General features: G+C 39.6%; 1 protein-coding gene across 1 annotated transcript in view; it reads right to left on the reverse strand.

Moving 5' to 3' along the window:
• Window positions 1-531: 531 nt before the first annotated feature.
• dph6 (diphthamine biosynthesis 6) overlaps window positions 532-24547 on the reverse strand; it is a 230290-nt gene continuing 206274 nt past the window's right edge. The window contains exons 14-15 of the mRNA XM_041215295.1: window positions 22794-23190; window positions 532-1742 (exon numbers count right to left, since the gene is read on the reverse strand). Of these exons, the coding sequence (XP_041071229.1) occupies window positions 1624-1742; window positions 22794-23190 (516 nt within the window). The 3' untranslated portion in view covers window positions 532-1623. The remainder of the gene's footprint in view (window positions 1743-22793; window positions 23191-24547) is intronic.

Raw genomic sequence — 24547 nt, forward strand, 5'->3', positions numbered from 1 at the left:
GGCATCGCCGGTTAAGAGTGCATTTGACAATTGTCGGCATGCTGAATCACATTAGATGGCATTTAGAATAAAACAGAGTCATTTATAGATTAGACTGGGTAGGAGGCACAAATTTCCTTTCCCAAAACACATGAATGTATCATTTGGACTTTTATGTCAAAATGGCAACTTTCACGGTCATATTTTCTGATCTCAGTGCACAAATGACCAGATTTATTGAGTTCAATTTGACATACCTCTGGGTTGGTAGTTTGGTATCGTAACCTCTACAACACCATACCTTTGCTAATGGTGAACTTCATCCATTCTCATATTGTTTCAAAGAACCATCATATGGGTATTGCACACACAAAAACAGAACATCTATAATTCATCTTCATCAGCGAGATATATTCAGTTACCTCGGAAATCTCAAGTTGCTCAACCTGTGCAGTAACTCGTGTGGATTTATTGTATAATATATAAAGTCAGTAAAAATGAATCGCTTTTCTAACAGCTTCTAAAGCATTGCTTCATAACACTTTCAAGTCCTAGATCAAAATGACTCACCAGGGAGACTGAGCTTTAATAGGCAAGTGCTTTTCTATTTTTGTACAAATGCTGAATTAAGTCGAAAGCAAAGGTTGTTCACAACATTTTTCTGATTGTCTGCTGCTGAGCTACAGGCTTTATGTATTAATCTCAGAATTGGCTCTCTGATGGCTCAGTGAATTCACCCAGCAAGTAACTCCGATGCAAAAACCAGGAATCTTCCTCCCATGTTTGATCCCTGGACTGAGCTGAGTCAGCTGATTTTGGCTGGAATGGTGGTAGTGGTCCTATAATGTCTTCAGGGTCAAGTACAGCAAAGTCAGCTAGGGACAAAGTCAGGACTACCCAAGGGTGTGTGCACCCATACCTGACATTGGTGAAGGTGGGCTCAGGCTTGGTTATGACACCTCTCACACACACAGTCAAGGCACATGCTTGAAGAATTACCACGGGACATTGTGTGCAATACTTGGGGAGACACACTCCTACAAGATGTAAGATCGTTTTCAGAAGGAAAGTGAGTGAGGGTTACAAAAATCAAGACTTAGTTCAAGAAAAGTCCGGACTTAGGCATCAAATTGCAGTGCTCGCAAATAAGAGGGCACTGTCTCCACTTACCACTGGTACAATAACAATAGAAACGTCTATAAAGGTGAGAGAAGATTAATAATTGTTATAAAATTAAAATGACTTCATATTTTTGTACATCATAACCTTACGATCAGAATTCAGACACGTTATAGTTCGTGTTATCTGCACAGAGTAGGAATCTGATTGACTTTCCCTTGGATGACTTTATAGACCAAAGTTCGCAGTAAATCCAGAAGCGTGCAACACCTTTCTCCCCGTCACCTTTATCAGTCGCCAATAAATGTAATAGTAAACTTGGCCACGAACAAGAAGCCCTTTGTTACCATCTAAACAGAGTGTTGACCGAAGTGTTGTTTGAAGTTCTTTCTTTTGAGCGCTCTTGGATCTGCTACTATAAACGTAGGTGGAGTTCTGCTTTTGTTTTCCTTGTTTCAAAAAAAAAGGGAGGAAATGGATCTACAGTCGCTGGTAAGTCATCGTTCTCCGTCCTGTCTTTAATCCTTAACTGCTCAGCCAACAAGCAACGTGCAGAATTTCTAGGCCAGGCAAATCTGCTGCAGGCACCAAGATCAGAAGTGGAACATGTGAACCCAGTAAGTTTTCTAGGGATCTCTCCAAATCTAAAAATAATAAGAGTGTTAGAAAAAAATACACTTTCTTATAACTTAATCACATATATGTTCATGAATCGTTACTTAAAACAATGGGTACCATTCTAAAATATATAATGCCAAAGGACACATGTGTTCAAAAAAATCACATTTGCTTAAAATACAATTTCTGATAGTTATATTTATGCATGATGAAAAAGAACTTAATAGAACAAGAAAGCTCTTTGTCTCAGCTGCCTTTACAAAAAAAAAAATCTATATTGGCTGGAAAGCTGTGCTGCACTTTGTTTGCAGCATATGGCAAGCTGGATTTCACAAACCTCACATCAAACATCTGAAACTACCCAAGGACTACCCCTCGGAGTATAAATTCCATACATGGCTTGTGCTGTGAAGAGGGGTCCCATCGGGGATTGGATTCCTGGTACTAGGGCAAGACGTGTTGTCCCTGAAGATGTGCCCTATGGTCAGTGGAGCACTTAACCCATTGACCAGGCCCTATATAATTATTCAGAAGTTATTGATGTCTCTTGGTCCCTAGCAGATTGTGGAATATTCACATCTCCTCACTGTCAAAGCATATGGCCACTAATTGGATGCATTAGAAAGACAGTAGTTTTGGCTTCATTGATGCCAAACTAAAGACCTACGGTGAATGACCCAAGACTGATTGTTTTTAATGCATGATGTGCTTTCTGCTGAGTGATCATTAATTAGTTCCTCCTTTTTCTGAAAAGTTTGATTAAAAGCATCTACAACCAGTGCTTTTTGAGGAAATTTGTTTCTGAGCACTAAAACAATAAACACCGACCAGAGCACAATATGATTACATTTCCAATGCATACTTCTTTGAACAGTGAGATTTAAATGCAGAGAAATGGTTGAGGTTGCTCTATTTGCAATGCAAAAATTGTCCTGTAAACAGAGCTATGAGAACATGGTTTTAATATTAATTCTTCTGCACTCTTGGGACGATCTGATCTTTTATAATGTATGAATCATAGGATCCTATTGTTATTAAATCAAGGTATAAATTGTTCACTCTAAATGGTTAAAGGGATGCTTATATACTACCATGCAACTCTTTAATTTTTATTTGACATAAGAAAAGTTGATCTTAGAAAACTCTAGCTTTGCTGTAATGAATAAAAATAATTACAGTAATTTCTGGCTGCCTTTAGAAAGTACTGAAGCCTGGTGATTATCAGACAGGATAAAGTGCGCTAACAATATCAAAGTATCATTTTCTGCTACAGTGGTACACAACCAAAAATTGAACTCACTTCTGATTAGGACTTTAATGACTTGAATTTTTGTATCTATCGTCTGCCGCAAATTTGTTGCTCCCTTGTGGCAAGTAGTGCAATATCTGGGCTTGGTTCAAGCGCAAAATGGTTTGGTGCCGAATTTGGCAGAAGGGACCCAGTTCCGAAGGAAAAAAAGGCTCTTGCCAAACAATCTGGGGGGGGGGGGGTGATCTTTAGTTCGGAACACTCCTCCTGACCAAAAATACCACATCAACTGCAGCGAGCACAGGTGGTTAATGTGAATAAGAGGCCCGAGCTAAGGTAGGTGGAGTTCGGAGCGTCAACATGATTCAGGATCGTGGAATTGCTTGCTGGAATTATCGACTGACAGAAACCGAAGCTCAGATCTAAACATGTCGGGACTTTCAGCATCATAAAGTGAAGTTTCGTCAGGCTTGTAGGGTGAGTGGGGACAACATGGCTTTACTGTAATGCCCTTTGTCAATGAGTACTTGAGCTGGAGAACTTTGGTTTGTTCGTACTAACAACTCTGAAACTCCAACTGAAGAATAACCTCAGGCCGGTGATATCTGAAGTAATGGAATTAAATCAGTCTGCAATAATCCAAAAAAAAAGGGGGGCTCATCTTTCGCATTAGGTGACTTATTCTTCTCTTATTTGTTACTGCACAGCTGGTATTAATGTGTATTAGGTAAGAAGATACTGCACAGAAGTGTTCATTTTGTTGTACATTCTACTACTGGCCGGAGGGCACATTTGGAATTTTGTCTTCTACCGTGGATTTGTGGCTAATTAATTAACTAAAACTATCAGAATAATACAAATCTTTTGGGGGCTGAATGCTTAAATTATTAAACTTTTAATTATGCCCTTGTCTCCACGGGGTATTTAAAAAATATATTATAAATGCAATTAAGTTTTCCTTCTTGGCAGCGATGATTTATGCAGGTTATTCTAAAAGGTCATTTTTTTGTTTTTATTCCATAATGGCTTATAATATATTATTACTTGTGCCAGTGTTAACATATTATAATGATGGGCCCAACCATTTAAGAAATGGATACATAATGGCATCTTGCTGACATCATGGCCATAAACTGAAAAGAACTGTTCTCTTTTTTGGTTCCACTAGATCAGAAAATGGAAATAAAGATGGCACAGGCCGAACACGGGTAAAGACAATGCACCCGTGGCACAATGTCACAGGAGACACAAAGCCCTCACAAAGATGTAAAAAGTGAGCCAATTCTGTCTTTATTGAGGCTGAAGAAGCCTGAGTGGTTTGTTTTGGTTCGCTTCCTATTTATCTTCGTACTCAGACCATGAAGGGAGTGCAGAATTTTCTCTGCATGGAAGGTATTAATTACTTTTAAACAGCTAACATATTGAACCAACCTATATTTGGGGTGTGGAAAGCATGATTTGTGCTGTTCTCTCATGGTTGAACAGTTGGAATAAAACTAATCTTATTGTGCATGGAGTCATAGCTATCGGCATGTAGCATTATTGCTGAGCCCCTGAATCAACTTTAATTGCTCTCCGCCAAAAGTTTACTTTTGAAACTCCCAATGTAGCAAACTCAAATGATGAAAGGCCACAAATGACTTCATTGCTGATGGTGCCAAGGGAGAAATAACCAGCATATGTCTGAACTTTGTGCTATAGCAGGCAGCATCAGTTTTAATACAATTTGACTGAATTTCAGCACTGAATAGCTGATTTCTGGCAGCTGGGGGCGAACAAATGAAAACAGACACTACTTACACATGTTTAGAGGCCTGAAACAACAACAATGAAACTACACATTACAGAATGTATGGTTTAATCCTTTAACTGAAAAGAGATGCACTTCCTATAAACTTCTAATTAATTCCTCTCGGGCCCATCAATATTAAATTTGACAGATTGCACAGCACTGCATTTATTCTGGACTATGTAATCCCAAACAACAATTTATATACATTCAGCTCCAGACAAAGCTCAATTCTCTTTTTAAAACAATGGGAAATCTACTTGGTTAAATCCCATCTTCCTGCCTCAGGTGCTAAAGCAATAATGAGTCCACACAGCATTGAAGAAACTCCCCAAGCTTCTAGCTTAAGCATGGCCCAATTTCTTGCATGATTCTGCATGACATAGACCATCTGCACACAAGTGTTGAAACAGTGACTTGGTAGTACAGAACTTGAGTGTTGCTGCAAAAAAGAGAGACTTACTGTCGAAGCTTTTCATCTTGCACTCATCAGGACAGATGCAAGAATACTAAATTTCAAAGGGAGCAACAATTTATACTGAATGAAAAAGTGTTGATTGCCAGGACTAGGCCTATCAATGCCTGGGACAAAATATCACAAAGTTGCAGACTCAGCACTCCCCAGTATGGATGGTCATCAATGTCCTCCTCTAAATCTCAACGAGAACCTCGAAGATGCCGTCTAAAAGATTTGGAGTTTTCCACTTTTAGCTGTCTGCCTTTCACTTCGAAAGTCTTCCACTGTCTTATATACCCTTTAAAATCACAATTGCACCAAACAGGATATGTGAAAGGTCACTATCATGTTTTTCAGAGAAATTGAAAGGTGTGGTGTGCCTGGCACAATTGCTAAACCTTTAATAACTTAATTGGTTTAGAAGAAGAAAAGGAGAGAGATTGAATTTCATTGGCACTTTATCACATCCTTAGGACATCCCAAAGTGCTCCATGTCCACACTTTTGAAGTGAAGTTATTGTTATATAGATACATGCAGCAACCAATTTGCGTGCAAGATTCAACCAACAGCAATGATATGAATAAACTACTCATCTATTTTTTTCGTATTGGTTAACGTAGAAATGATGGCAAAGGGAACAGGGGGAATACCGTTATTTTTTGAATAGTACCAGAGAATCGTCCACATTCATCATGACACTGTTTTAATGCCACATCTGAAAAACGCCACCTTGGTCAGTACAGCATTGGAATGTCAACTTAGATTATGCGCTTAGATAAAGGGGTGGCGTTAAAACTCATAACATTCTGACCTAAACTCAAAAAAAAAACTTACCAGTCTGTCGCTGCAACACCAACATTAAATATTCTGAAGAGTCATACGGCTCTGTTTCTCTCTCCACAGATGTGGTCAGACCTGCTGAGCTTTTCCAGCACTTTCTGTTTTTGTTTTAAATATTCTATATTTTATTATGAACTTTAAAGCTTCTTTGTCTTAACATCAATTTCAATAACTACTATTCTTATTTTTACTGATAGCAATGGTTTTGCTGTTGGTATTTACAGCTTTTCTTGACCCATCTTTTGCTTCTTTACTGGTCTCATTATCACCCCTTTGCACCATTATCTTTGTCTTCGACTCATTCTTGCCTTCCACTGTCACAGGTCTGCCCTCTTGTTCTTTCCTCCTCCTCTCCTGCTTCTCTCCTTGCCTCTGTACTTGCTATAAATCATCTCCAACTTCTTGCAGTTCTGTTGAAAGGTCACCAACTTTAAATGTTAAAATATGCAGATTTCCAGCAACCACAATTTTTTATTTTAAATTCTCTCCCCTGATTTGTCAATAACTTTGCCAGTAATTTCAGCTTAGCTGAGTGCTGATTCCTCTTACAGAAGTATTATCCTTATTGCAGTCAGTATGATTACAGCTATTACTTTTTTTTTACCAAGATCTAGTTATTACCTGACACTTACTGACATTGAATTCCATTTGCTGCTTTTTACCCCATCCCCCTTTGTTTTATCTCTTGGCAGGTTCCTTGATCTCCTAATTAACTACAACTCCTATTTTTGTATCATCTGCAAATTTTGATACCATTGCTTCTGGGCCAATATCTAAATCATCAAAGCACACAGTGAACAGAAGTAGACCCAAAAGTGAACCCTGCGGACAGCACTACAAACTTCCATCTTCCTCAACTCTTAACCTGCTTCATCCTTCCTTAACCAATTATTAATCCAGTTTGCTAGCCTCCAACCTATCCCATTCTCTAAAGTTGCCCATGTGCTACCTTGGAAATGTCCTTCCTAAAGTCCACGCACACTACATCCAATGCGTTTCCTCTAGCAGCCCTATCCATTACTTCTTCAAAGAATTCTGTGAGACTTGTTGAGCATGATTGTCCCTTTAGGAAACTGTGCTGGCTTCTCCCTTTATCAGGATATATGGCAATTTTGTCCGTAAATAAAGATCCTAAAACTTTCCCTGCCATAGAAGTTGAGCTGGCCTGACCTAGATTAGCTTCCAAAATACATCAACACTCTCTAGAGGACTTATGCATAATTGCGAGGGTTGTCCGAAATGTGTGCTCTTATCTTCCTTTAGCTTAATGAACTTAACCAAAATTTTACTTTTGTCCATCATAATATTGCTCATCTCGCTCTCAGGATTCACCTTCTCTCTGATATCCTTTACTTTAGAAAAGGCTGTTAGAAATACTTACTCTGCTACTTTTTGATCATTTTGTTTTATAAATTGACAATTCTCCCCTCTCAAAGGTTCCACTTCAATTTTAACAATCCCCTTTCACCTGTAAAACTGCACTTTTTGATGGTTTTTAAATATTTTTCTTCCTACTTCTGCTCAGCTTTCCTTAACCTCTTTTTTTTCTATTTTCTCATTTTTTTCGTATATTCCTTACTATTTTTATGGTCGACTGCTAGTTTTATTTTTTTGTTTTTTTTAAATGAAATGTATTAATTCTGTACTTTTGCAATCTCTTTTTTTGTAATAAACATTTCATTGTTGCTGTACAGTCCTGTGTGCCAATCTCTCCAATCCCACCTCAGATAGCCAGTTCCTCAACCTTCCAGATCTGCCCTAATCCAAGCTGCTGCTGCTCCTTTTTATATTGACATTATTTCCTTTGTAGTTGGATCTTAAATCGTATCATATTGTGATTACTCCTCCCAAGGCACTCACCAACATTTAGCTCGTTTTCCTGATCCATTTCTTTATTCATAACCAGATCCAGCAACACCTCCACCCCTTGTCCAACTGATTGATGGGCTGCTCAAGGATGAAGTCCTGAACATATTTTAGAAATCCTTTTCCCTCTCTGTCCCAGTCCAAGATTAAAACTCTCAGAACAATAATTTTATGTTTCTTACAAAGCTAACTACAGCTTTCCTTGAAATTAATTAGAGGTCTGAATAAACCTTCAAGGAATAAAAAGCCCGTCTCAGCTACTACCCCTTCCTTATCTAAATAAACCCCCTCCCCTCAAAGCATGCATTCCCTCTTTAACTGCACCTTATCTAATCTTTCTTACCTGAATATTATATTGTGATGTGCTAACTTTCCATTCCTGTCCAGTTTGCAGCTAGCTTTCTGTTTATTTTTATATCGTTAGTAGCTTTTCACTGGGAGCTCTGTTCTAATTTTGCTTGCTCATCCTTACCCGCCTGGTTGTGATTGCTATGAGCTTATGAATATGAATTGTAAGCTAATCAGATGCATGTGCAAGACAAAGATTGATAATAAATTGAAGCAACACCGAAGTGTGATTGACTTAGGCACATAAATACAGCTACTGGGTACAAAAACAGGGAAGTTATGTTGAATCTTTATACAATTCTGATTAGGCCAACATCTACAGTATTGCTCTGAAGGACAGTCATTCGAGCTCAAAACGTTTTTCCAACATTTTTTGTTTTTGTTTCAAATTTCCAGCATCCACAGTATTTTGCTTTTATCTACAGTATTGTGTCCAGTATTGGGTCGCCATATTTTACCAAGGATGTGAGGGTTCTTGAGAGGGCGCAGAAGAAACTTACTAGAGCGGTTCCAGGGATAGGGGATTGAAGCTATGACATTAGCTTGGAGAAGCTGCAGTTGCTCTCCTTGGAGCAAAGGAGTTTGAGGGGAGATTTGACAGAGGTGTACAAGAATATGACAGGTTTAGATTTGACAAAGGTGTACAAGAATATGACAGGTTTAGATGAGGTAGACAAAGAAAAGCTGTTCCCATTAGCTTGATGGTACAAGGGCAAAGGGGCACAGATTTAAGACAAGAGATGCAGGGGGAGATATGACGAAGAACATTTTTACGCCACAGTATTGCCAGTTATCATCCTCACCATTGTAATCGAAGTTGCTTCAGCTCTCATCCAAGACGTTTTCCCTTTGGAAAACTCTTGGCTGTGCTCCCAATGCACACCTTTCAATGCTCTCAAATCCCAGTTCCATCTTCAACCCTGGTAATACTAATTGGCATAATGCCACAGTTGTTATAAAGCCTTTGGATCTTGGTGTGCAGCACAGCAGCTATTATATACAATTATTCTTAATATTTTACAGTGAATGGTTTAAGAAGTGCTCATCAAGCATCAAACATAATACACTTGTGTGGCAAATTTACCAAACTGATTAATGTGTTAATTCTCCTGCTTTGTACGTCTTGATACTTCCAACCAAACACAATAAAATAGCCATTAACATTTATATTTATTAAATGATTTAGCCTTAATTATACTATGCAAGGAAGTATTTCCCATCAAAAATATATTGTTGTGCAAAATTATAGTAAAACTATCCATTCTCAAGCATCACATAAAAATGATACATTGTTGAAAAAAGAGACATGTTGTCGATGCTTTTCGTCTTAGACTCATCAGGACAATTCACAAGAATACCAAATTGTAAAAGGAGCAACAATTTATGCTACATGAGAAGAGAGTGCTCATTGGTTGGCAAGTAGACTTGGATTGGTAGGAGCATTGCCATATACTGATGCCATGGTACAAGGGCAAAGGGGCACAGATTTAAGACAAGAGATGCAGGGGGAGATATGACGAAGAACATTTTTACGCCACAGTATTGCCAGTTATCATCCTCACCATTGTAATCGAAGTTGCCTCAGCTCTCATCAGTATATGACAACTGATAGTTAACTGCCAAGCTTTGTTTAAATTCAAACCAGGGTCAACTCTGATTGGTCAAGGAAAATGAACCACGGACTGACTGTCCCCTAAGCTTTCATTTAGTTGAATAAAGCACAATGTATGTACTTGCTCCTTTTGTCTGCAAGGGACAGGGCCATGTACGTGAATATATGTAGCTTCTGGCATGTGTAAATAAGCCACACTGCTAGCCCAACTGATAATCTTAAATTGGTTGTCAGTGCAATTCTCAGCACAATGAGGATTGTTTAACAAGTGTTGTCCAATCGTGGAACATATCTAACGTTGGCACTATGTTTTGAGTTTTGCAAGCAAGGGCTGGTTGGGTGCGGTCAGTTGCTGTTGTGAACAGCTGAAGGGACAGGCTGCCTGATATGATCTGCCTGTCATCAGGACATATGACCTACATACCTGGCATCATACCAGCACTGAAATGCATTACTCTTTTGTGTGATGGGCAGAAGGTTTTTTTTGGCTTGACGGCAGCATCCTGCTAGTGGAAAAACCACTCATGTTGCTATTGCATAGTAGCAGTGTGGAAAAGCCAGGTTCACCTGTTGGTCAAATTCACCCCTCTCCTATTTTTACTTAGTTCTGCTGAAGGGTCATGAGGACTCGAAACGTCAACTTTGTTCTTCTCCGCCGATGCTGCCAGACCTGCTGAGTTTTTCCAGGTATTTCTGTTTTTGTTGTGGATTTCCAGCATCCGCAGTTTTTTTGTTTTTATATTTGGAGACACCTTATCCTTCAGGGTAACCTGAGGTAGACTGGGCACTTTTCAGGACTGAAAGTGGCAGCCTTAGGTCTGTTCCTGAGTGTGTGAGATATACAGTGCGAAATGAGCTGACCAGGGTAGCCATTGTCCTGCAGGCTGCCTTTGATGTTCCTATTTCAGCATAAAGGCATGGTGAGCAAATGGCTCAGGCCCATTTTACAAGGTTGTCAATAGGCCAAACTTATAGCGTGTAAAACTGTAGGAATCTCAACATTTATACTGACCAGTAAAGGTAGGTTTGCTATAGACAGTTGCAAGTTTCTCAACTAACATGTCAACAAAAGGGAGCTCGTTTGGCTGCTCCATTAGTGGAGAGTATTCCACCACACTCCTGACTTATGCCTTGTAGATGGGGGCCAGACTTTGGAGAATTAGGTGAGTTACTCCCCGCAGAATTCCCAGCCTCTGGCCTGCTCTTGTAGCCACAGTATTTATATGGCTGGTCCAGTTCAGTTTCTTATTTTTAACCAAAGTTGCCATATTGCTCTTCATTTCATGCAGCTTTACACTGCATCGTAGTCAATGCTGTGCACCAGAAATATACCAAGTGATGTCAATCAAAGGGTATGGTGACACACTGCATCGAAAGGTAACAAATTCCAATTCAATGGAGACACAGTACCAACAGGACTGTTCAGTTAAGAAGATCAGACAGGCCTTAGAGCACACCAAAAAAAAAGTTGAAAAAGAATTAAAACTTTTCCAGAAAATAGAAAATTTTGTGCAGAAAGCCTGATTTAGCACATCAAAGATAAACAAGATCTGCAAACATGAAAGCACAGCAAGGACCATGGAACATCTGGGACCTTGATGAATGTTGGAAAGCACAATGTGTGATTCTTTAACCATTGAGAGTTAGAGATTGAGAAATAAACAGAGGATAGACTGAGGAGGAGAGTGAACTAGTGTAGATCAATTAAATGTCAAATCAAGTACCAAAAGAAATAAAGTCAGGGAAAGAAAGATTTGCCTGACAGAGAGGGGAAAAGGAAACAGAAAGGAAAGGTAATTTTTAAAAAATTAATATTTTTAAAATCTCCAAAACCAATTCACTACTTGAATGAATCAGAATCCATTGTTCACTTTCTGAGTCAGAGAGGCTGATTGACAGTCTTTAATAATCATTATGCCCTTATAAGAGTACTTATGTAATTAATTGCTAAATTTAACTCTCTGTGATGAGTTTAACCAATAATTAATCTGCAAATGCAGCATGTTCATGGAATTCACGGGGAGGTTAATCATGAAATGATGTTTTCAAATGGAGCAACACAAAGTGGCACATAACTAGTGGCACTTTGCAAGTCATGGGGCATCTCTTCATTATCACAAGTTTCTGCCCAATTTGACATTAATAATGGCACGTGTTGTTCAAATGCTGTTATTTTTTTCAGCCAATTCTGATCCAGTATCTTTATAAAGCTCAATATCCTTTCTTGACAGCTGTCCTACACGTAATCATTTTCTACTGAAAAAGTGCTGGAAGTGTCATCTCAAATGTAACCAAAAGGCTTTCGTGATGATGCCTGACTGGAGATCAGCAAAAGTTTCACACTGATGGGTGACAACTCAAAGAATTAAACTAGCTGTGTCCAAAAAATCAAATATAACAGAAGTAGGGAATGTAATATTTGAATTTTAACATATCTATGTCACACATCTGTCTTCAATAGATGCGCTCAGATGACCATTCTGCACAAGTTACGCTCAGTTGTGGGTGCAGGCAAGCTGTAAAGACCATCACATCTGAACCCAATTCCATCTTCCCGTCATGCATTGACCAGGATAAAATGCAGGTCTTCCTGATTCACTTAGTTCACCAAAACCTGTGGGGTAGAAGCTCCCCGAAACCCTGCCAAAACTTTAGAGGAATTTCTAAAGAGATCCCAGAGAAACTGCATAAATGACTAAATTTCCAGGTGAACATATTTAATAAACTGTCACGGAACAAGGTTCAGTTTTGGTGGCTCGCTAGACTCCAAGTGTTAGGGGAAAAAAATGAACGTGTGACAGGAATAGTTTCTACGATCTGCAGGTGAGGAGTGACTGCTACCATTTATCTGCAGCTGTGAGGTCAGAGTATCTATTTATTTTTACAAATATTTGCAATTCTAAAGTGTCACAGATATTTAGACTAGTTCCACAATAAAGTGATAAAGTAGACGTTGTAATTTGGATGCCTGCACTCTCTCAGTATAGACACAAAGGCATTTTACAATAACACAACTGATGTAAAATTCCAAATTGTACCAAGTTTCAGCTTCACTCAATTGCTAGCACTCAAATGCACCTCCCTCTGAGTCAGAAGGTCGAGAGTTCAAATCCCATGCCAGGGCTTGAGCATGTAATCTACGCTGACACTTCACTACAGTGTGAAAGGAGTAATACCTTGTTGAGAGCTGTGGTTTGAAGATTGAGACCTAATGTCTTCCTATTCTGTTGCTCCATGGAGTGGCTAAAGATCCTCATTCAAAGGTTTCTCACGGCCAACATTCCTCCCTCAGCAAACTTCACCAAGACTGATTAATTGGTCACTCACTTAAGGTGTTGTTTGTGGGGCCTTTGTAAGTGCACTTGACTGCACTTCTAATCTAATGGATTGGTAATGAGTTGGGGCATCCTGAGAAGTCAGGACATAAATGTAAGCTCATTTATTCTTCTAATGGCAGCTGCAGCATCCTCTTCATTTTCAGTGATCCACACTAAAATTAACGGCAAAAGTAGTCACAAATGTACACTCTCTTAAATTAATACATTTGAGGCAATTTATACCATCATTAGAATTTTTAGCTGTTGACTATTGCATGTGGCAATATAAGCCGCACCGATTGTGTTAAAATCTGTATTGAACCTCAGCTAAATAAAACGCAAATCATGAGCCCCAAATAAAATCAGAGTGTATAAGGCATGATGACAGCACTTAGTTTTTTTAAAATGTATCACACGAAATTAGAAACCTGAAGTGAAAAGCCAAACCTTCAGTTTTTAATTTTGTTGAATTTAAATCATTTAATCTCTCCTGGTCCTTAACTTATCCACACCCACTGTGATTGAGAGGAGAATTAGATGGTCCACTTTTTCGCCACCGAAACAGCTCCGAAAGAGGTATGAGAGAGGTGACAAGTGGGCGAATCCATTTCCCAATGGTCTTCACTTCCCTTGAGCAAGCACTGCTTGGCATTTACCGCAGAAATGCCCAACTGAGATCAAAACCTAACTGTGGAAGGAAAAGAACGTTTCTCTCACCACTCTGTGGTACAGTATATCAATGTACCAACAGGGCCACCCAAAGGTTTGATTTGATTTTGATGCTGTATTTTTGACAGCTGCTTTCCATTTACCCATAACACTTAGTGTACAACTGGCTTGTTTTTACTATAGTTTGGTACAATTCCCAAGGCTAAAGAATGTAGCATAATGCGTGACTAATCCACAGCAGGCAATGTAAATCTTTGCAATATAAAACATATTAATTTATAGCACATATCAGTGCACTCCTAATACAGAGAAATTACAGTAATGAGATACTGCTGAATGTGTTTGTTTTTATACATGCATTACTCACTTAATACTATTTTGCCTTAGGCTGTAAAATTGGTATTCAGTGCAGAACCAGGGGAATGATACAATGAAACAAAGACTGTTAGAGAAAATATTGATCTTTTATCAAATCTTCTTTTAAAAGGTCTGCACAGGTTTTCTACCCTACAAATGCCAAGAAAGAGAAGAACTGGAGGCGATGGTGCAGTGGCTGTATGAGCAATGGACTCCCACCTGTGATCCACTACACAGAGGAGCTTCTGTTTTGACCCACAGAAATATGGAAAGGGGAAAAGAAACAAACAGTCATCAACATCAGGGCTTGCTTCTGTGTGCAGCTGAGATCAGGGTGCATAAGTGCAACAGTCAAAATGACTAAAAAAAAAACAATTTGACAAGAAAACAATTTGACAAGCATGTTCTTCAGGCTTCCAAAGGAAGTGCTACATACACAACATGATGACATGGGTTTACTAAGTTAGAACAATACTGCATGTACAATGATGTCATATATGGCCCACGCTGAAAAAGTATCTCTATGAAAAGATAAAGCGGTATCTGACAAATGCAGTAGAGGAGATGGAAACATTACAAACTCATTTAAACCTTCTACACTGTGTTAATCAATAATCAGAACCACATTGCATTAGCACAGGTGACAATGCTGTTAATGAAATTTGTTACAAATTGCCAATACCATAAGTGCTGACTTGTGTGCACCAGTGGAATTAAGGCATTAAGACAGGTTTAACCTTCCCAACTTCAGGAACTGTTCTTGGCCAGCACAAGGAACGATAAAGCAAAATACTGCAGATGCTGGAATCTGAAACAAAAACAGAAAATGCTGGAAAAACTCAGCCAGTCTGAAGAAGGGTAATACAGACTCAAAACGTTAACTCTGTTTCTCTCCCCACAGATGCTGTCAGGCCTGCTGAGGTTTTCCAACATTTTCTGTTTTTATATCAGGAATGATAGGTTGCTCCCCGACAATGCTTGCCTGACCACAGAGTGCTGAACCTCTTAGCAACTACTTGCATTGTTTCCCCTTCACAACCCCTAGAAAAGTCTGACGAAGGCCCAGAAACACCCAATAATAACTATCTTTCTGGAGCGATAGCTGGATCCCAATGAAAATCTCTCAGACTTTATAAGCTCTCTTTTCTAACCTGGCTCACAGAGGAACCATCACAGACATTTCCTAAGGTTCAATTCTGAACTTTGTATGAAAAAGCATCACTAGGCTAGGACAACAGAAAAGAAATCAGATGACGTTGTTTGAACAACTGACCTCACTAAGTTATTAGGACCCAGCCGTGCTCAAAAAACTCCAAAATGAGCCATTCTGCCAGGGAACCATATCTGGACTTCCTGATTCTTGTATTCCTGCAACGGATCTCCCATCTTCTGTTTATATTTGCTTCCAAATCTAAAAGCAGCGTATAAACACTTAAAGAGACTAGGGAATGAAGGAAAGGACGGAAGGAGACTATCACAGTCACTATCTGCAATAGAATGCTAGAGGACAGAATACACAGCATTCCACAACTCATCGACAAATTTCACACCTCTCTGGGAGGGGGAAGCTGAAAGAGCTGTCTGAGAGTCCAAGAGGTGCATTGCTGCATACATTCCAGGCTTCCTCCCTCATTCAACCATTCTGTATGGCATACAAGAAGCCAAACTATCAACTGGCCCCACAATGCCTGAAGATTTGAATCCATTCAGCCTATCCATTATTGAGAGGACATTTTCCCTGCGCTATGCAGATCAATGCCCCTGTTGTTCCCATCTGTAAGAGACCAATCTGCATTGTGGTAAAGTACAACCCTCCCTGCAACAGAAATGTGGTAGGACATTTGTGGAGCATATAGAAAAGGTGATGTATACAATCCGTCTGGAACTCAACAAACACAGTCTGGATTCCATTCCAGGAAGCCCACAAAACCAGCTACTTCCCACACGGATATACATTCCCATGAAAGTCAGAATGAAATATACACCAACCACTCACTCCTCGTGCTTCTCAAAGAGCAATTCTATAACCCTATGAAGTCCATCAGTAAATTTGCAAGATCCTCAATACCCTCACGAACGAAGCAAGACCAAAGGAACCCTGTTCGAATATTGTGACTCTATTCCAAAAAAACATGCTGTTCCCGACATCTGTACAGCATATTTAATAACCTAATATACCCTTCTGCAAGGACCCTGTTGCAAACTTTACGGTTACTTCACAAAAAATGCACTTGCTTTTTCTTTCTTAAAAAAGGGTTAAAGACAAAAATTCTATGCAGGACCTTGTTCATCACACAATTATCAAATCAACAAGTCCTTGTGACAATACATTAATGAAGCTGCCTGGGCATTTGACTTAAGTGATAATGGGTTGAAATCACAGTTGAAATCGTAACTGAAATTTGACTATATAGAACTTAAAACTGCAATTTGCTTCAGCCCAGGGGATGGAGTCAGATTTGAACGCGGCAGACTTTTGAACTATATTCTAATTAGACCGGATGACCAACAAGCTCACTAAGTGAGCTGCAATAGTGGACATTTGACTGTGGTGGATGACACCTCAGGCTGATGAATTATATTATTTATCATGTCACAACAGCACTATGGTAATGTCATAAAAATTACTGAAGGGACATATGTAAACTGTTCTGTTCAGTGGAGGCAGCAGCTATTGGGACAGTGCTATGTAAGGGCCATGTTGTGGATTTAGGAAGAATAGCTGACCTGGCTTGCTCAATACAGCCTTTCACCATCACATTATTTTAAAAACAAATGGAAACCTGAAATAAGAGCATTGGATTCACACAGCAGTTCTGTTAGCACCTACAAAGTGAAACTGGTTTTTTTAAAAATCTGCTAATAGAGCTGTTCTGTACTTCCAGCAATTTCTGTTCTTATTTCAAACCTTGGGAAAGCCCATGAGTATCATTTTCACAAAAGTAAAATAAAACAAAGCAGCACAGCTATTAAGTTCTAATATCAACTTAGTCTGAGTCTGAGAGCAGCTTCCTTGAGAGGATTCTTTTAACAGGTGCTTTTGAATATCATTATCAAATTGATTGCTCCCCTTGCCTACAGACTATCATTTCAGAACCAGGAAGCAGATTCCTTTGAAAAAACACATGTCATAGTACTGATGATTTTCTAAAGTACTTCAGACAATATGGTCCATCCCATCTCTCATCTACTAAATCCCTGCACACTGAAGTTTAGCCCTCGTGAATAAATTTGACAATCCGGTTTAAAAAAAATTATGTCATATTTAATCCATAGTTCTCCCTCACATTTTGTACAGCACTGTATTTATGCACATTTTAGAAGATTTTTATCACACTTGTCAAGATTGCAAGGATTTGCAACTCATTCTAAAGTGACTGATATAATCAGAATTTTAACAAAGTTGCAACTATATTCACTACAAGATGTCCCAGTATTTTTGAATGATTTTAATGCAAACAAACCTGAAGTGATTGCATGAGGAAGAAGGGGAAGAACATGCAGCTTTCAAGTTCTGTCAGTCATCTTGCTGGCTGACAAACTAAGAACAGTGATAACAGGAATACACTGCATTTCTGCACTATTATTTTATTCTTTTGCTTGACTGCTCTGCCCATGAGCACATGTTGAATTATACGTAATCTGCAGCACAGAAACTGGCTACTTGGTCCAATGGTTCTATGCTGATGGTTTTTTCTACAGAAGCTTCCTCAAACTCTAATCCTCCTTCCGTCTATCCATATTACACTGCCTAAAAAAATTAGAATTATTTATATAAAATCACAACAACTTGCATTTATTTAGAGCCTTTAACTTAGTAAAACATCCAAAGGCACTTAAACATTAAATTGTAAGTGGCTTAATTCAAAGTTGATACTGAGTTACAACGTGGCAGCGTATTATGTATGATTGATAGCATTGTGGGCAGGGGAAATTGAATTGAAGCCAGTAGCAAAAGAAAGATCTGGGTGCTATCAGGAAGGCATAGCTAAAGCAAACAGGATTCTAGAGTGTGGAACCTGGTTAGGCCACTGCTGAAATAATGTGTCCAGTTTGTTCACAACTTCATGTCTACAGAATGAAAAAAACATTTTGGAATAATGTGGAATCAAGGGTCTAGTGAGAACAAGGATCTTAAAGAAATCAGTATAAGTAAAGAAATAGTACTGGAGAAATTAATGGGACTAAGTGGTGACAAATCCCCTGGATCTGGCGACCTGCATCCTGGGGTTTTAACAGAAGATGATGGTAAATGTATTGGGTTTTCTCTACCTGAATTTTTTAGACTCTAGAACAGTTTCTCAAGGGCTGGAAGGTAGAAAACATAACCCCGCAACTTAATAAAGGAGGAAGAGAGAAAATGGGGAACTATAGGCCAGTTAGTGAGAATCTATCATTAGAGGCATATAATAGGGCACTGAGAGTCAACACAGATCTATGATAAGAAAATTGTGTCAAATCTGTTACTGTTTTTGAGGATGTAACTAGTCAGATGGATAAGAGGAAACCAGGGAATGCCGTGGTTTTTGGATTTTCAAAAAGCATTTGATGAGGTGCCACACAAAATTAGGACTCATGAGGTTGGAGATAATTTATTGGAATGGATTGATAATTGGCTAATGGACAGAAAACAGGGTAGGAATGAACAGGTTGGCAGGCTGTAACTAGCAGGGTATCACAAGGATCAGTACTTGGCCCTCAGCTTTTTCCATTCCATGTTTATGACTTAGATGAGGAGACTAAGTGTAACATATTGAAGTTTGCTGGTGATACAAAGTTTACTGGGAAAGTAAACGGTAAAGAGGACACAAAGAGGCTGCACAGGGATACACACAAGTTGGGTGATTGGGCAAGAACTTGGCAGATAGTATACAATGTGAAAAAGTGTGAAGTTATCCACTTTGGGAGGAAAAACAAAAAACAATGGAATGGCGAGAGAATAGGAAATGCTTGCACTCAGAGGGACCTGGGTGTCCTTGTACATGAATCACAGAAAGTTAACATGAACGGACAGCAAATAATAAGGAAGACAATTGGTATTTCAGCTTTTGTTACAAAGGGATTAGACTATAAAAGCAAAGAAGCTTTATTACAACTATACTGAGCATTGGTAAGGCCACACCTTGAATAGTTTGTGTAGTTTTGGCCTTTTTGCCTAAGAAAGGATATACTTGCCCTGGAGGGAGTGTCACAAATGTTCACTAGGCTGATTCCTGGGACGCTGGGATTTTTTTTCTTTATTGTTTCATGGGGGTGTGAATGTCGCTGGCAAGGTCAGTATTTGTTACCCATTCCGAATTGCCCTTGAACTGTGACTTGCTAGGACATTTCAATGGGCAGTTAAGAGTCAACCACACTGGTGTGGATCTGGAGCCCCATGAGGGCCAGACCAGGTAAATCTGGCAGATTTCCTTCCCTAAAAAGACCCAGGTGGGTTTTTATGACAATCAATGATAATTTCAAGGTCACCATTACCGAGACCAGCTTTCAATTCCAGATTTTTTGAATTAATTAATAGGATTTAAATTTCCACCAGCTGCCCTGGTGGAATTTGAAGCATTAACCCGGACCTCTAGATTACTAGCCCAGTGACATTACCACTCTGGACACATCTCCCCATGTCCTATGTCGAGTGGACTAGGACTATACTTCCTACAGTTTAGAAAATGAGGAGTGATCAAATCGGAACATAAAATTCTTTAGGGGTTTGGCAGGGTAGATGCTGAGCAAGTGTTACCCTGGCTGGGAAATCTAGAACACGGAGCCTAGGTTTCAGCATAAGGGGCTGGCAATTTAGGACATGGATGAAGATAAAGTTCTTTGCTCAAATGGTTGCGAATTTTAGGAATTCTCTGCTGCAGAGAGCTAAGCTCAGTGATTGAGCATAAAGACAGAGGGTGTTTGCCTTTTGGGTACTAAACACATTAAGAATATGGGGATTGTGCAGAAAGGTGGAGTTGAGGGAGAAGGTCAGCTATCTTATTGAATGGGAGGGTAGCTTTGAAGGGCCAAATGGCCTACTCTTGCAACTATTTATATGTTTTTGGTCTCCTCACATAGTGGGGAATATTGAGAATTTGGAAGAGTTCAGAGGTGGATCACTAGATTGGTACAAAAAAGAATAGACTTGGGTGATTTGATTAAGTTTTATAAAATTAAGGGCCTAGGTTGTTTTTATGTGTACCGTTCACCTCAAACTGGGATGCATTTTATGTAGTTCTTCTTATCCTCAAGGAAGTGGACTTGTGGAATGACTCTGGAATTGGGAATGTTTACTGTGATGCAAAAGCAGCATAACTTTACAGGACAGGTTGGAAGAACCAGTGGGTCTTATTAGTCCAGTTTTGGCAATGGGAGTATCCGGTCATGATATAGTACTAATTGCACACTATCATAAGCTTCAGGTACAATACCTTCTCAGCTTGGCCTAAATAGCCAAGTGGTTATGGTACTGGGTTTGTAACCCCAAGATCAAGAGTTCAAATCCCACAATGGCAAACTATGAGACAATGTAACTTCATCTGAAACAGATGGAAATGGGTTTGTACTCGAAAGAGTCACTGAACTTATTTAAGGTGCTGTAATGGGAAGATGGAAGGGTTGATATTCTAGAAGGATGAAACCAGAAGTGCCAAAGGGCCTTGTACATCCTGACCGATGTTGTGATTTCATGCCATCTCTACTGAAACTTGCTGCTTGGATGCGTTTCAAAATTAAGAAAAATATTTTGGGACATCCTGAGGTTGTAAAAGGTGCTACATTAAAATAAAGCGAGGCATTCAGTAAACCCAAATGTTCAACATGTTATCCAATTTGCTTTTCATTTCAAATCACAATAGTTTGTTGGTCGGAAATGGGTGAAAGGGAAAACTTGAGGCTGCTTTCTGAGTAACTGAGCAATTAAAGCAGTTGTGGGGGGGGCCACCTCCAATTTGTTCCCGGGTTCTTCTGCCACCCATCTTCTCCTACAGGTTTGGCCATCAAATCTATGCAGTTCTCTGCTCTGCCTTCCAATGAGATAAGTTGGCATATCCCAACTCAGTCTCCTCATTGCCATGTTGGCCAAATCTTGATTACAACACCGTCCCTCCCCCACCCTGTACAGGCCAATCCAAGCTCCACCACTGGTGCAACCACTTGATGCCATGCTCCTTGTTATCATCCCACCAAATATTGCAACAAGACCTGGAATGAAGATGACATCATAAGACATACTTTTGCTCTGAGGAATTACTGAATCTCAGATTATGAACACGCCAAGTCAATTTTGTGGTTTCCCCATCCATATCATCATAAAAAACTTGTTTAATGCCCCCAGCTGAGTTTCCTCTACACCATGTAGCAAAATTGCTTAGGTTAATATACCAGTCTCATTGATTCAAAGATCATAGAACTCTGCATAAAGGTGCAAATTCAGCATTAGATTATAAGGCACCCGAGCAGCTGAACAAATGCATATTCACAAAAAGTTCAGCAAAAACGAGCAATCTCCTCAGCCTGGAGCTTTCCGGAGCAGAGGAATAGCAGGATTTCAAGTGTCTGCTGATGGACTTTGCCTACTCGGGATCAGAGAGCTTCCCAAAGCTCCGCATTTTGTCTCATCTCTGTTCCCAATTACCTACCAATGCCTGATACAGGGACATTTTGGAGGACACTGCCACATTCGTATCCATTGGCTGTATCTGCGCTGGGGAAGAAGCTAGAAGGCCTAAGACCCCTGCTCTATTTTCCCATCTCTTTATTCTATTTCTTGGCTGTGATGTTGGCGGTACATACAGTGACACTGGTTGCAGTTTTGCTGATGTAATTCTCTTTTATATTTCTGCTGGGACAATAAAAGTCTATTGATTGATTGATGTCTCTTGAACGTTTAAAAAAACAAAGACACCACTTCCACTTTACCACTGCATCCAAATCACAGTCCTCAAGATAGGAAAATAAACTATTCCAGCTTAGATGTTGCCATTGATGTGGTGATTTGACTATCCAGAGTGTATACCTGAGCGATATGGAATCCAATTTCCTTCCCTCACCTTATACATTAACAACTCGCTCTTACATAGTAAACTAACCACAGAAAAACGGTGTAAAACACCTCGTAGAGGCAAAGTCAAATAAATGGACGTGAAGTTAATGAAAGGGATGGGATATTAGAAGCGGTGACTTAAAGCTTCTATCTGAAAGGTGGGTTTTAAGGAGTCTCTTAAAGAATGAGAAGGCTTTAGAGAGGTAGACAGGTTTAGGAAGGGAAGTCCAGGGAAGTGGAGTGTAGGCAGCTGAAGGTACAGCTTCCAATAGTGGGGCAAAAGGAGGGAAGGGATGCACAAGGAGTCAGCGTCAAATGAAAAGACAGTTTGGGATGGATGGATGAGGTTACAGAGTTTTAAAAAGGCGAGGCCATGATGGTGATCTGGCCATTAGTTATGGCATTCACCTTTTGGAAATATCCATCCAAAAATGTCCGTCAAACCTGTGATTCGAACTCTTGTCTCAAAGTCAATGGTTCAACAATATCGCATTGGTTTACATAATTTCAACTAAACTATAACTTCTATCGATCAGACAGTCTTACCTCTTTGCAAGAGGCTGGGATCAAAGGTGTCTTCACAGTAGAAGGTTTTGAAGCATAGAGGAAGCTGGTGAACATCTTGAGGGAGTTTATCCATTGCTTGCCGGAATACAGCAGCGAGGTCTTGCAGTACGTCCTTTAGATCTAAAGATGTCACTGATGGTGAGAGAAGACTTACAGCCAATGAGATAGCAGCACTTAACAGCGAACTTGACACAACCACTTCACAGTCAATTACATAATCTTCGGACTTCTTATTTATGATGAAGGAGTTTCTCTCACAGGGATCATCTGTAAGGGCAATGACATGCCATTCCACTGCAGCATCTCTCGGCAGATGAGGGAACACAACTGCTATAAGTAGGCCAGGAATAGCCTCCGTCTCTCCATAAACTTCATCCTGTGATTCATAATGAAAACATATTAGGAAGATGAGTGAATGCCACATAACTTGACAAGTTTGGGGCATCACTGTGAATTTTTATAAGGCTCTTGCAATCTGTAAACTAGAAATCAAACCATTTCCAAGGTTGTTTACTTCTCAATCAGTGTATGGGTCCATCGAGGTGGACTGGACAAGTAGCTGAGCAATGTACAACATATGATCCACAATCGTTCCTGCGGTACCATGCTGGCCCTCATCATTTCCATACAGCAAATCTTAAAACATATTTCCTGCTTGCAGAAGTCAAAAAATTAAGAAATCAGCATGACTCAGTGACAGAAGTAGCAGTTATCTGTGGCAAATGCAGCCATGTGGACTTAATACATCAACTCTAATTCAGGGGAGTATAAAGATGGAGCCGGGTTCATCTCCGAAGATAGCTAGAAGTTCATTTGGGGAATACCATTTGCACGTCTCCCAACTATCATTAAAATGCAAACAAATGCACTAAGTGCAATCATCACTCTTAAAAGCAAAAATAACATCGCATCAGAACATCTCTTTTATCGTGAGAAACAAACGTGAGGATTGCATATTTAAATTTTATTTTCTAGGTTTATAATCTAAACATGAATTTCATAATTGTAGCAGTATCAACAAATAGCTGCCAGTATTTAATTGTTTCCAACCTCCTGTTGTCCTCGAGCCATTTACCCCAATGCATTCTTGCTGATGTTCAGACAAACTGATGCGCAGCAGCAGAAATGGAGGCAGAAGTAGCTTACAGTTTGACTGTGACAAACATTCCTGGGTCAGGCGCAGCCACAGTCAGACCAGATGCGGAGTTCCACAATCCAATGTTACTTGAGTGTTTCCTTCACTTTATAACGGCTCCATTTTTCCACTTTACACACACCCAATTGCCTACATTGAGAATCCTTAGCAGATCTCACTGTGCTAATTTTAGTCTATGGAATCTAATTTTTGATGGTTAAAACAAAAAATAAAATCACGTTGAGCATGCTTCTATAGATAAAAGGTGTCTTTGATACCTCATTCAAGTGACCATTATCCACTTGCCAGCATTGACAGAGTGTCTGCATGCTATTCAACTGTGGGAGGTACTGAAACTGAGCCCGATAGTCTTGTCTTCATTTGGTTATCACACATCCATGGCCACAGGGATTGAGGACGGGGATTGAGGAGCAGGAATGCTGGCCAGCTTTCCCTTTCCTAACCCAAGAAAGCAAAGGCAATTCTAATGCTCTGCTGCCAACCTGGCTGAGTTCCACTAGCTCAGCTCTGAACATGAAACTTTATTAAAATACAGGAGCTTCTTTGTGTAATAAATTTAATCTTGTATCAATCATCG

This window comes from Carcharodon carcharias, chromosome 20 (genome assembly GCF_017639515.1).
Source record: "Carcharodon carcharias isolate sCarCar2 chromosome 20, sCarCar2.pri, whole genome shotgun sequence".
Lineage (NCBI taxonomy): Eukaryota > Metazoa > Chordata > Chondrichthyes > Lamniformes > Lamnidae > Carcharodon > Carcharodon carcharias.